The following is a 13,101-nucleotide window of genomic DNA, read 5'->3' as shown; positions in this document are numbered from 1 at the left end:
AGTGGGGACCGGGACCTGGTGCGAGATGTAAGTGTTGTTGAACCGATTGGGAGCAGTGACCACAGTGCTATTAAATTAAACATACATGTAAATGGCCAATTGCCAAGAAAATCCAACACGGTCACATTTGACTTCAAAAGAGGAAACTTCACAAAAATGAGGGGATTGGTAAAAAGAAAGCTGAAAAACAAAGTCCAGAGGGTCACATCACTCAAAAATGCTTGGAAGTTGTTTAAAAACACTATATTAGAAGCTCAGCTGGAGTGCATACCGCAGATCAGAAAAGGTACCGCCAGGGCCAAGAAGATGCCAGCATGGTTAACGAGCAAAGTCAAGGAAGCTCTTAGAGGCAAAAAGTCTTCCTTCAGAAAATGGAAGTCTTGTCCGAATGAAGAAAATAAAAAAGAACACAAACTCTGGCAAAAGAAATGCAAGAAGACAATAAGGGATGCTAAAAAAGAATTTGAGGAGCACATTGCTAAGAACATAAAAACCAACAACAAAAAATTCTATAAATACATTCAAAGCAGGAGACCATCTAGGGAGACGATTGGACCCTTGGATGATAAGGGAGTCAAAGGTGTACTAAAAAACGATAAGGAGATTGCAGAGAAGCTAAATGAATTCTTTGCATCTGTCTTCACAGTGGAAGATATAGGGCAGATCCCTGAACCTGAACTAACATTTGCAGGAAGGGATTCTGAGGAACTGAGACAAATAGTGGTAACGAGAGAGGAAGTTCTAAGCTTAATGGACAATATAAAAACTGACAAATCACCGGGCCCAGATGGCATCCACTTGAGAGTTCTCAAAGAACTCAAAGGTGAAATTGCTGATCTGCTAACTAAAATATGTAACTTGTCCCTTGGGTCCTCCTCCGTGCCTGAGGACTGGAAAGTGGCAAATGTAACGCCAATCTTCAAAAAGGGATCCAGAGGGGATCCCGGAAATTACAGGCCAGTTAGCTTAACTTCTGTCCCTGGAAAACTGGTAGAAAGTATGATTAAAGCTAGATTAACTAAGAACATAGAAGAACAAGCCTTGCTGAAGCAGAGCCAGCATGGCTTCTGCAAGGGAAAGTCCTGTCTCAGTAACCTATTAGAATTCTTTGAGAGTGTCAACAAGCATATAGATAGAGGTGATTCAGTGGACATAGTGTACTTAGACTTTCAAAAAGCGTTTGACAAGGTACCTCACCAAAGGCTTCTGAGGAAGCTTAGCAGTCATGGAATAAGAGGAGAGGTCCTCTTGTGGATAAGGAATTGGTTAAGAAGCAGAAAGCAGAGAGTAGGAATAAATGGACAGTTCTCCCAGTGGAGGGCTGTAGAAACTGGAGTCCCTCAAGGATCGGTATTGGGACCTGTACTTTTCAACTTGTTCATTAATGACCTAGAATTAGGAGTGAGCAGTGAAGTGGCCAAGTTTGCTGACGACACTAAATTGTTCAGGGTTGTTAAAACAAAAAGGGATTGCAAAGAGCTCCAAAAAGATCTCTCCAAACTGAGTGAATGGGCGGAAAAATGGCAAATGCAATTCAATATAAACAAGTGTAAAATTATGCATATTGGAGCAAAAAATCTGAATTTCACATATACGCTCACGGGGTCTGAACTGGCGGTGACCGACCAGGAGAGAGACCTCGGGGTTGTGGTGGACAGCACGATGAAAATGTCGACCCAGTGTGCGGCAGCTGTGAAAAAGGCAAATTCCATGCTAACAATAATTAGGAAAGGTATTGAAAATAAAACAGCCGATATCATAATGCCGTTGTATAAATCTATGGTGCGGCCGCATTTGGAATACTGTGTACAGTTCTGGTCGCCTCATCTCAGAAAGGATATTATAGAGTTGGAAAAGGTTCAGAAGAGGGCAACCAGAATGATCAAGGGGATGGAGCGACTCCCTTACGAGGAAAGGTTGCAGCATTTGGGGCTTTTTAGTTTAGAGAAAATTATGCATGGCATTGAGAAAGTGGACAGAGAAAAGTTCTTCTCCCTCTCTCATAATACTAGAACTCGTGGACATTCAAAGAAGCTGAATGTTGGAAGATTCAGGACAGACAAAAGGAAGTACTTCTTTACTCAGCGCATAGTTAAACTATGGAATTTGCTTCCACAAGATGCAGTAATGGCCACCAGCTTGGATGGCTTTAAAAGAAGATTAGACAAATTCATGGAGGACAGGGCTATCAATGGCTACTAGCCATGATGGCTGTGCTCTGCCACCCTAGTCAGAGGCAGCATGCTTCTGAAAACCAGTTGCCGGAAGCCTCAGGAGGGGAGAGTGTTCTTGCACTCGGGTCCTGCTTGCGGGCTTCCCCCAGGCACCTGGTAGGCCACTGTGAGAACAGGATGCTGGACTAGATGGGCCACTGGCCTGATCCAGCAGGCTCTTCTTATGTTCTTATGTTCTTATGACTGAAAACTAGACAAGTAAATGGGGTAGAGGGAATATTTTGTAGGTGACCTACTATTCTTGGTATCATCTGGAGTTATCCCTGCCTTTTATGGACTTCTATTTACAAGGATCTTTTGCTGTTTCTCATATCAAACTTCCAAGAATATAAAATTTTCCAGAATAATACAGCAAAACCAAGGGTTGAAGCTCAGTTTTAGAGCACACGCTTTGCATGCAGAAGGTATCCAGTTCAATACTTAGTATCTCCGGGTAGGTGTGGGAAACCCTAGACAGCCACTGCCCGTCACTGTAGACAATAATGAGCTAGATGGATCAATCACTTTGGAAGCTATGTGCCTTTATCATGATGCAGAAAAACGAAAACAACTATTTTAAAATATTTTTAACACTGAGACATCATTTGGGGGCCAGTAATTTCATATGCCAAATAACCAACTTCAGAGGAGAATTAGAAGCAGCAAAGCTAGGAAAAGATGATTTTTAAAGTAATTAAGACAAATAAATCTAGCTTCCACAATTGCATTGTTTGGCTCAGTGTAAGGAGATGAACTAGCAATTCACTGAATAATTGATTAAATACACTCTCAACTTTCAAGCCAAATTTGGAACACACAAAAATAATAAGAAACTAACAGGTGCACAAAAACCAGCAAAAAAGAATTTCATTAATTAATATTACTTCTGTGGGAAATAATTTCTTTGATGTTATAGCTTAATGTTTATCTGCAAAATTAAATAAAAACAATTTTGTGGGCTCATGAAGCAGCCAATGAATCTACTGGACAAATATGGAAGAGACAATGACATTTCTCATTTCAATAGGAATCCTGTATGACATGATAATTCCACAGGTCTGACTATTGGGGAGATTGTGGGTATTTTTTTATTAATATGGCTGCTTTAATACACAAAGGAGAGAGGCATGGAAAAGAACCATTTAATAAAGTATTATTAGCCACAGGAAAGAAAATCCTATGTGACACTTGCTTACCTCTCACAGCGAGAGCCGGCATATCCAGGAGGGCAGTCATCACATATTAATCCATGACTCTGGTCCAAATGACATGTTGGGCTAAAACTTTTTTGATGATGATAGGCAAGAAGGGGGACACAGAGAAAAGACAAAAAGAAATTCATTAGCAGCATAGTTGCTGTCCTCCTTCAGAGAGTGCTGCTTTTACAGGGAAAGTCCTCTGGTCTCACACATGGGGCTTAGGTTTGGCTCCAGCCGGTAGAGTTTGGAATGACTCTGCTATTTCTGCCGACACTGAATACAGCTTGAACTGGTGGTAGCATCCAAATGACATGTTGTTATGGGACTTTAGTCTATCAATGAGTTGCTACACTATTTAAAAGCAGGAATGTACAGCTGCTTGTCTGAGCCCTCTAGGGCCTGGCTATGCGCTCTATCCCAGACTATGCTCCCAAGTCAAATCTCATTGCTGTTGAAGGACGATTGATTCAAAAGTTCAGTACATTCAGCTTACATGAATAGTGGAATGGCACTGCTGCATTAAAAAAAGTGAAGGGGAAATTTCATGATATGTCAAAGCTGTATCAAAGAGTGGATAGTCAGTACCACGGAATGAGGATGACTTGCACCTTACTTTAAAAATCATAATCAGTGGTATTCAGAATCAGGCACGGCAACATTGGTGGATATTTTTCATCCTTTCAGGACATGCTCATAACTAAAGGTCAGTATCCTAATATGATTGAAAAGAGGCAGAGGGTGGCAGCTATCTGCATTATTAAAATGCAGTAAGATGTGTTTTCTCATGAATGTAGCTTTGATGAATGAATTAGGCTGCAATCCAATACATGTCTTCTCAGAAGAAAGCTCCATTGGGTTCAATGGGACATACTCCCAGGCAAGTGTGTATTGGATTGCAGCCTTTGTCACTGCAATAGCACTTGACCATGTTCCATCATTCCAGCTGCCCTGATGGTTCAAACTGGCTGCAGTCATAATGGAGGTAGCTCTTTCTTTCTTTCTTTCTTTCTTTCTTTCTTTCTTTCTTTCTTTCTTTCTTTCTTTCTTTCTTTCTTTCTAATATCAATAATACAATTTCATTTCTCAACAACCCACTTATTTGTATGTTTACAATCTTCTGGTAGCATTTTACCCTAACTGTGTGCCTCTGCTTTCTAGCATTTTGTTTTCTGAGTTTCTTTGCTTTGAGTATCTGATTGACACACTGTAATGAGGTAATCTTCTGGCACACTGGAAGACACAGGCAGTTGGAAACAACAGGATATCTGTCACTCCACTATTTTAAAGAGATAAGTCCTCAGTTATTCTTCCTTTTATTTTGCTTACAGGTTTGTCTGCACTACATAGCAATTCAGTTTGCCAAACAACCCAGCAGTAGCCCTGCAGCCTTAGGACAAAGCTTGACTTAATGTGAGTATAATGGCGAAATAAATATAAACAAGCATTGATCATTGTCATTTTTTCCATTTGTGATGAACGTTTAGAGTATTATGATATACTCCTATATATATTAGACACTTAATGCGTCCCGTGCTTTGGCGAGTAATCAAGATTATGCTACATTTACTTTGAAAGAACAGAGGATCTGTGAAATTAGCAGAAGAATAGCTAAAGAGTAGTTAGCTCTCCCACACTGACTGATTCTGACACCAACTCAGGTTGCAGTTGTATTTCGTATACCCCTTATAAGTTGACTTGATGAACGGAAAACACATAAGCCTTTCATTCAGCATGGAAGGATGGGCAACTTCACAATAAAATCTATTCATGTGGAAACTGCAGTGATGAACACAAGCCTAGGAGGCCTCCTTGTAAATAGATCCACTTGTACCATCTCTGTGTGAGCTTCCTAGTGCTAAAACATTAAGGTTCTTAAAAAAAGATGGGCCTAATGTCTGAATGCTGTCCAGGTACATTTTTAAGAGAGAGGTTTGCTGGATCTGCTTTAAACTTGGAAATCAAACTGTATGTCTACATAATTCTGGCATATCACCAAGACATATTTTAAATGATGACTTAAAACCAGTCTAGCATTGCAAAGCATTACTTTCTATGTGCATAAATATGGAGGGGGACCCATCTTACATATTTCCACGTGTGCGTAATCATGCTGTAATCCATGAATGGTTATTTGGTAGTCTATGTAGTGCAATGTGTCTTTAGGTTAGATGCACAGCAAACCAGAACGTTATAGAGATTAAATATTATTCTACACAACGTTTGCTGATAGAACCCCCCCCACACAAAATAAGTTAGAACTCAAAGAAAGGGAAATGTAGTGAAATGTGTATTTAAGTTAGATGCATAGCAAAGAAAGAGTTAACTTTCTCTAGAGGGTATTACACACCTAGGGGGAGCTAGACTGATTTAGTTACTGAAGTTAGTTAGTGTTGTGTGTGCTGTGTGAGGCCTAGCACAGAACAAGCTCAGGTGTTTTACTGTTTAAGAATTATGAAATAAAGAAGCTCTTAATTTATCCTCGGTCTCATCCTGATCAATATAACAGTCTAGTGGGCCACATCCAGTTTATGCCACACTTTTTCCACTAATCAGACCTCCAGTAGCACTGTAGTGCTACTTTTGCTCAGATGACAATAGCACAGGGTGAGGAAGAGGCAAGGTTTATTATTTTTATTTATTTATTTATTGAATTTATATCCCACCCTTCCTTCCAGAAGAAGCTAAGGGTGGCAACCAAACACTTTGGGGATAGGGTTGGGGATGAGGAGGGAGGGGAGGAAGGGCAGAGGGGAGGAGGGGGAGGGGAGCAGGTTGGATCATTTGCATGTTTATTGAATTCTGTGGGATTTACTCCCATGCAATCCTGCTTAGGTCAGGTAAAACTGACTGTGGAACAGGAGGAGAGGGAGGGCTGGAGTGGATAGGGGAGGAGGAAGAAAGAAGAGGGGAGTGGAGGAAGAAGGGAGGGAGAGGGGAAGGAGGGGAAGGGCAGGTCTGATCATATGCATGCTTAATGAGTTCAATGGGATTTACTCCCCTGCAAAACTTGTTTCTTGTGTTTTAAAATTTGTATATTTGTTTTTATTGTTTTTAACTGCTGTAAACTGCCCAGAGAGCTTTGGCTAGGGGGCGGTATATAAATGTAATAAATAAATAAAACTGACCATGGAAGAGGGGGAGGGAAGGGATTGGAAAGGGAGGGGGAGGGGCAAAGGAAGGTGGAGGGAAGGGAGTAAAGGAGGAGATTGGGGGGAGGATAGCATTTTTTCTGCAGGCTGCCAATAACTGATAAAGGGATGCTTCAAGGGACAGTTCAATATTATTTTTACTGATAAAGCTTCCAACTTACTTATTTGAAGGTATACTCAGTGGGCAGGCACACAGCTGGCAGTCGTCAGGTTTTCCTTTAGTAGCATCTCCATAGAAACCAGGAAGACATCTATCACAATATAGGCCACCTGTATTGTGCTTGCAGTTCTAAACAGATAGGGGAAAGGAAGGCACAATACCATCTTTTCAGAATATCATAGAACATATATGGTTGGTAAAGACACAGTAGAGCATGAGGAGCCAGCAAGGTGCCCTCTAAATGTTGTTGGACTACAACTCCCATCATCCCTGCATATTGGGTGGGGCTGATGAGAGTTGGAAACCAATATGTGGAGGGAGCCATGATGGATATCCCTGCAGTAAGGCGTGAGTGCATCATGTCTGACAGTCACATATTTATCCTAGCCTTTCCTCCAAGGAACTCAGAGAAGCAGCCTCCCTTTTATCCCTGTGAGGTAGACTAGGCTAAAAGACAATGACTGGGCCAAGGTGACATCAACATCATCATCATGAAGTAAACTGGTTTGATATTTTTATGAAATTCTGGTACACAAGTGTTTTAATAAAACAAATAATTTTGTACACATTACTTGGTTGGAAAGCTGCATTGCAAAATTTGCAGAGGTTCACAGAAAGACAACTGAGTTTCAATTTGTGTATTGTTTCACAAAGTGCATATAAGGTAAGTCTGCCTTCAAATGCAAACTGAACTGAATTCAACATCCCTAGTTGAAGTTAACAACGGAATCCAGCAACATCTGAAAAGTCACTGGTTCCTGCTCCTGGTGTAGGGAACGAAACAAACACTCTCGTTTATGTGAGTAAAAGCAATAATGTGAACTGCCCATCAAAATTATTTTCTGATACTCCCACCCCAACCAGCAGTTTTCTTGTTTCCTTTTCAAGTAATAGATGTATTTAAATATGTGTATTTAAAAGTGTTTTTCCCAGTGTACATTCAAAGCTTAGGTATGCAATTCAAGTGTTAAACAAACTAAGTGTTAACCATTTCCTGCTAGATGTGTGTGTGTATATATATATATATATATAGATGTAGATATATATATAGAGAGAGAGACTTTGAAATAAGATTTGAGATTCAAGGAACTATAAATTCATACTTAAAATCCTACCTGCATTGTTCTTTGGGATATAACAATTTTTTGTTGTTGTTGTTATTTATGATGATGATGATTTGCACACTTGTTCTACAGCAATCTGTAGTAGTAAACTCAATATCTAGTGGTCTCATTCAGATGTAATGCTAAACTATGGTTTACCATCTTGGGAATGAGGAATGCCTTAGGACTGCAGTTCCCCAGTGTACTCTGCTCCAGTGCAGATGGGAGAAGGAGATAGGAAACTGTTGTGGACATAAGAAGAGCCTGCTGGATCAGGCCAATTACCCATCTAGTCCAGCATCCTGTTCATATGGTGGACAATCAGATGCCTGAGGGAAGCCATCAGAACCTGCATACAACAGCACTCTCCCCTCCTGCAGTTTCCAGTAACTAGTATTTAGCAGCATATTGCCTCCAAGAGCAGAGTCAGAACAAAGCCATCATTAGGACAAACGATGGTTCAGTTTTAACTATAACATTTGCCAAAACAAGACTTGCTTCAAATCATAATTTACACAACTAGTTTGCATCAATAAACCATAGTTACTATTAACTACTGGGCTTGTACTGGGAGGAAGGGCAGGATATAAATTTAATAAATGAAAAAAATAAATGAATGAATAATACAGTTTAGGCGCTAGACATGATGCCAAGCTATGGTTAATTGCAAACAGAAATGAAAGCTTCCAGTCTCCTCCTTCCAGCCCGCCATGGTGGAGGAGAATCACAGAATCATAGAATAGTAGAGTTGGAAGGGGCCTATGAGGTCATCAAGTCCAACCCCCAGCTCAATACAGGAATCCAGTTTAAAGCATGCCTGAAAGGTGGCTGTCCAGCTGCCTCTGGGGGGCAGAGAAGACACACTAACCCAAGGTTCACCTAGACTCATTTCCATAACAGTAAACTATAGTTTATCATTATACCCCAACATAACCAATGGGCTGATTTGCACATAACACTTAAACAGGTTTAGTGTTACATGGATGAGCCTCAATGAGGCTGAGTGGATGAAGCCTTTGTTTTTCCTCTCCTCTCCTCTCCCACGGCTAGGAACTTCAAACCATGAGTTATGATGCTAGCTTGTTGAACTAACCATTGCTTGTCCGAAGGCAGGAATCTTGGTTCACATATAATGTTAAGCCAAGTTTGAAGCTGAAGTCCTTCTGCCAACCTTGTGTGTGAAAGAGTGACGAGGGGGAAACATGCAAGCCTGATGATTCACTCTTGTTCACTGAGGCTTATCCACGTAGCACTAAAGCATGGGTTAGTGTTATATGAGAACCAGGCCACTGTGTAGTAATCAGCCAAGTGCTCCCAAAGAATCTGGCGTTCTATAAATAAAATATGCAAAGTGAAGAGGGGTAGGATTTTGATATCTGTTACAGAACTGGTCAGATATGTCTATTAGCCACTTCATACATCATTACTTGCAAACCTAAAATGCCTCTTATGAGAGATTTATGTGAAAAGAGACATTCATGGATGTTTTCTGTTAAAAGCTACACTCAGAGAATTTGCACCCTGATAATCCTGTGAATTAAAATTCAAATCCTCGAAAGTTGCATTTCACAATATTGCTGGTGAGCACATGTTCTTTACTAATAAGTTACACTGACAAGTATATCCAGTCACAGCATTCAAGTAATATTAAAATATAAAAACATAGGTATTGAGGGGGCACCATTCTCCCCAAACTCTTTCCTTTTCCTTTTATAAGAATTCTGGATTTTGTAAAGAAATGATTTCTTATATAAAGGAATGTATATGTGATTGTGTCTCCAGGCTCAGGGTCACTTCAGATATGAGCTCTGACCACCAAATCATGTAGACAAGGTGTTAACAACATGTCTCCTTGACCCTTGCCCTTCTTGGATTATTAAAGCTTACTGACAGAGTATGGCTGAATAGATCCAGGGTGTGGTCAATGTGTCTTTGCGGAAGGGAGTGGTCCCAGCCACCCGGAAAGAGGTGGTGATTTGACTGCTTCTGAAAGCTCACCCTGGACTCATGACAACTACAGCTTGTGACAACTACAGCCTGGTTGCAAATACCCCCTTTTAGAAAAGGTGATCAAGAGCGTTGTGGCCCAACAACTGCAAGTACTCTTGGATGAAACGGATTATCTTGACCATTTAAATCTGCATTCAGGCCTGGCTATGATTCGGCCTTGATTGCCCTGATAGATGACCTTTATCAGAAGGAGGATGGGGGAGTGTGACCCTGTTATTCTTACTTGATCTCTTAGCAACTTTTGATACCTTAGACCAGCCTTTCCCAACCAGTGTGCCTCCAGATGTTGTTGGACCACAATTCCCATCTTTCCTGACCATTGGCAATGCTGGCTGAGGCCAATGGGAGTTGTGGTCCAACAACATCTGGAGGCACACTGGTTGGGAAAGGCTGCCTTAGACCATGGTATTATTCTGAGCTTATTTGGGGTTTCCAATCCTATCTCCAGGTTCAGTTTCAGGAACAGTTGTGCTGTGGGGTGCTGTAGGGTATCATCTTGTCCCAATGCTGTTTAACACCTATATGAAGCCATTGGGAGTGGTCAGTAGGAGATTTGGAACCAGATGTCAGCCGTACACTGATGATACCTAGCTTTATTTCTTGGTAACATCTGAATCAGGAGATGCCTTGCAAGTGCTGGACTCAGTGGTAGGCTTGATGGGGGCCAATAAACTGACTCTGAATCATAACAAGATGGAGGTGTGCTGTGGGTAGGTGTTTCCTGAGTCCAGATGATTGGTCAATTGCCTGCTTTGGATAGGGTTGTACTCCCTCTGAAAGAGGAGGTTTGTAGTCTGGGGGTGCTCCTGAATCTGTCTTTGTTGCTAGAGGCCCAGGTGACCACAGTGGCTAGGAGTGTCTTTTACCAGCTTCAGCTGATAAGACAGCTGCACCCATTTCTGGACCAGAACATCCTGACTACTGTCATCCATACACTGGAAAGCTCCAGACTGGATTACTGTGATGCATTCTATGTAGGGCTGCCCTTGAGGTTGGTCTGGAAGCTGCCCCTGGTACAAGATGTGATGCTCAACTGTTCACTTGAGCAGGATATCGTCAATACATCACCCTGCGGCTGAAAGAATTGCACTAGTAATGCCAGTTAGCTACTGGGCTAAACCCAAGGTGCTGGCTCTGGTGTATAAAGACCAGCTCATCTTGGGACTAGGATACTTGAAAGATTGTCTCACCCCTTATATACCCAGTTGGTCATTGCACTCTGCAGGTGAAGGCCTCCTGCAGATATAATCTTATCAGGAGGTCCGTTCCGCACAACATAGGATGAACCTTAAGTGTTGTGGCATCTATCCTTTGAAACTCACTCCCTTTGAATATTAGACAGACGCCATATCTATAGTCTTCTCAGTGCTGTCTAAAGACTTTCCTCTTTCAACAAGCCTTTTAAGTAGATTATCCCAGTTTGCACCTGTATTTGAATTGTTTTTAAAGATTAAAAAAAATTGCTTTGTCATCTGTTTGTCGCCCTGGGCTCCTTGTGGGAGGAAGGATGAGATATAAATAAAATAAATAAATAAGTAACATTCTGAATCTTAGGGGGGACTCACAAGCTTCCCCCTCTTCCTTCGCTGCCCATGCAACTCTCCCCTCCCCACACTTTCATGGTTTGCAATAACTATGCTTTATCATGATGTCTGCACGTGATGTCTGGTATCACCATAGTTACCACTTATCATAGTTTGCCCTGAAATCAAAGCCTGAAGCCAGTATTAGATCTTGGTTTTAATCTCTGGTTAGATGATCCTATGGGTAGCAGAAATTAGGGGTGCTGCAGGAATCCAGGGGTTTAATTTCCTATGCAGATTTCATTGTCCTGTTGCTGTGACAATTGTCCCTTATATATGATTCTCTCTGATTTACCTTCTGGGGGCGGGGCGGTGGGGATAATAATCAGTGGCTGGATGCAAAACCTCTTGTGCAATTTACATGAATGCACATCAAAGTGCAAATGCCTGTCAGTGCTATGTTATTCTCAATGGAGCTGTACTCAGATGCACATCCACAAGTAGTATAATACACATGTGCCAATTATTCCAAAAACATGCATTAGTTTGTGCAACTATTTTTAAGCAAACAATGAAATAACCTAAATGCACTGAAGTTGTTGAGAAAACCAAGGATATCTGAGACACTTTATCTGCACTTTATACAGATACAGAGGGAAAGAAGGCTAAGCAGAAACCTCTGTGAAATTAAAGGGGAAGGTGTCACACATCCATAACGGTAATTATATTTATTCAGTGTCACAACGAATAAACTAATATTATTCTTAACTAGGAACGTGAGAAGGCACACACAAGGCTGTCAGGAAAGGAGGAACAGTAGTGTGTAGGGATGTGCATCATCCTGTCAGGCACTCCCAGATGCTAAACCACAGTGTGGCGAATGGAGAGCCTGACATCTGACCTGTACCTCACTACTGCGATGTCATTACTTTGAATTCTCTTAAAACTATCTGCATGCAATGCACTTCATCTGTGTTGCATACAACATTAATACTACTAAATGTCATGCGTCCCATGGAGGACTCCTGGCGGAATGATTAGGAGGAGGAGATGGAATGGGACCCTGGAGAGGGGCCTAGTGAATTGCAGTGGGAGGGAGCTGAAAGAGAAGAAAGCTTCAGCTGTTTAGATGGTGACAATGCTACCTCTGTAGTTCCAGTTACAACAGAAGAAATGCTATCTGGCATTGAGCTGGCCCCAATCCCACCTCTCAGCCCCCTGCCATGTTGCCCGAACCACCACTTGCACCTCCTCCCAAGGAGGAAGAATCAGAGGCTCAACCAGAGGCAGTGTTAGATGAAGATCTAGCTGAAGTGCTGCCACTGCCATCACTAAGGATGCACTGGCTGATGTGCAGGCACGGGCAGATATCACCAGCTTTTCAACCCTATCTCCTATCTCGGGAATTGTCTCCAGAAGGTGATGCTGGGGGAACATTACTCGAGTCCCTGGGTACTCCAATATGGGGTCCCGCAGGGTTCAGTTCTGTCCCCCATGCTTTTCAATATCTATATGAAGCCGCTGGGTGAGGTCATCAGGAGTTTTGGAGTGCGTTTCCAGCAATATGCTGATGATACGCAGCTCTACTACTCCTTTTCATCTTCGTCAGGTGAGGCTGTTGATGTACTAGACCGCTGCCTGGCTGCGATAATGGGCTGGATGAGAGCTAATAAACTGAAACTCAATCCTAACAAGACTGAGATGCTGTTGGTGGGAGGGCCCTCTGCCCAGATGGTTGACGTTC

The 13,101-nt window shown here is 41.8% G+C and overlaps 1 protein-coding gene across 10 annotated transcripts in view; it reads right to left on the bottom strand.

The window, feature by feature from the left end:
- The window catches only part of LAMA2 (laminin subunit alpha 2), a 748,112-nt gene that overhangs the window by 291,756 nt on the left and 443,255 nt on the right, over positions 1-13,101 (bottom strand). For all 10 annotated transcript variants that reach the window (XM_061623807.1, XM_061623808.1, XM_061623810.1 and 7 more), the window contains 2 exons: positions 6,723-6,850; positions 3,410-3,496 (listed from right to left, as the gene is read on the bottom strand). In XM_061623807.1, the coding sequence (XP_061479791.1) occupies positions 3,410-3,496; positions 6,723-6,850 (215 nt within the window). The remainder of the gene's footprint in view (positions 1-3,409; positions 3,497-6,722; positions 6,851-13,101) is intronic.

Source organism: Rhineura floridana, chromosome 4 (assembly GCF_030035675.1).
Source record: "Rhineura floridana isolate rRhiFlo1 chromosome 4, rRhiFlo1.hap2, whole genome shotgun sequence".
Taxonomy (NCBI): domain Eukaryota; kingdom Metazoa; phylum Chordata; class Lepidosauria; order Squamata; family Rhineuridae; genus Rhineura; species Rhineura floridana.
The sequence above is the reverse complement of the archived record's forward strand: the minus strand, read 5'-3'. Positions and strand labels throughout refer to the sequence as shown.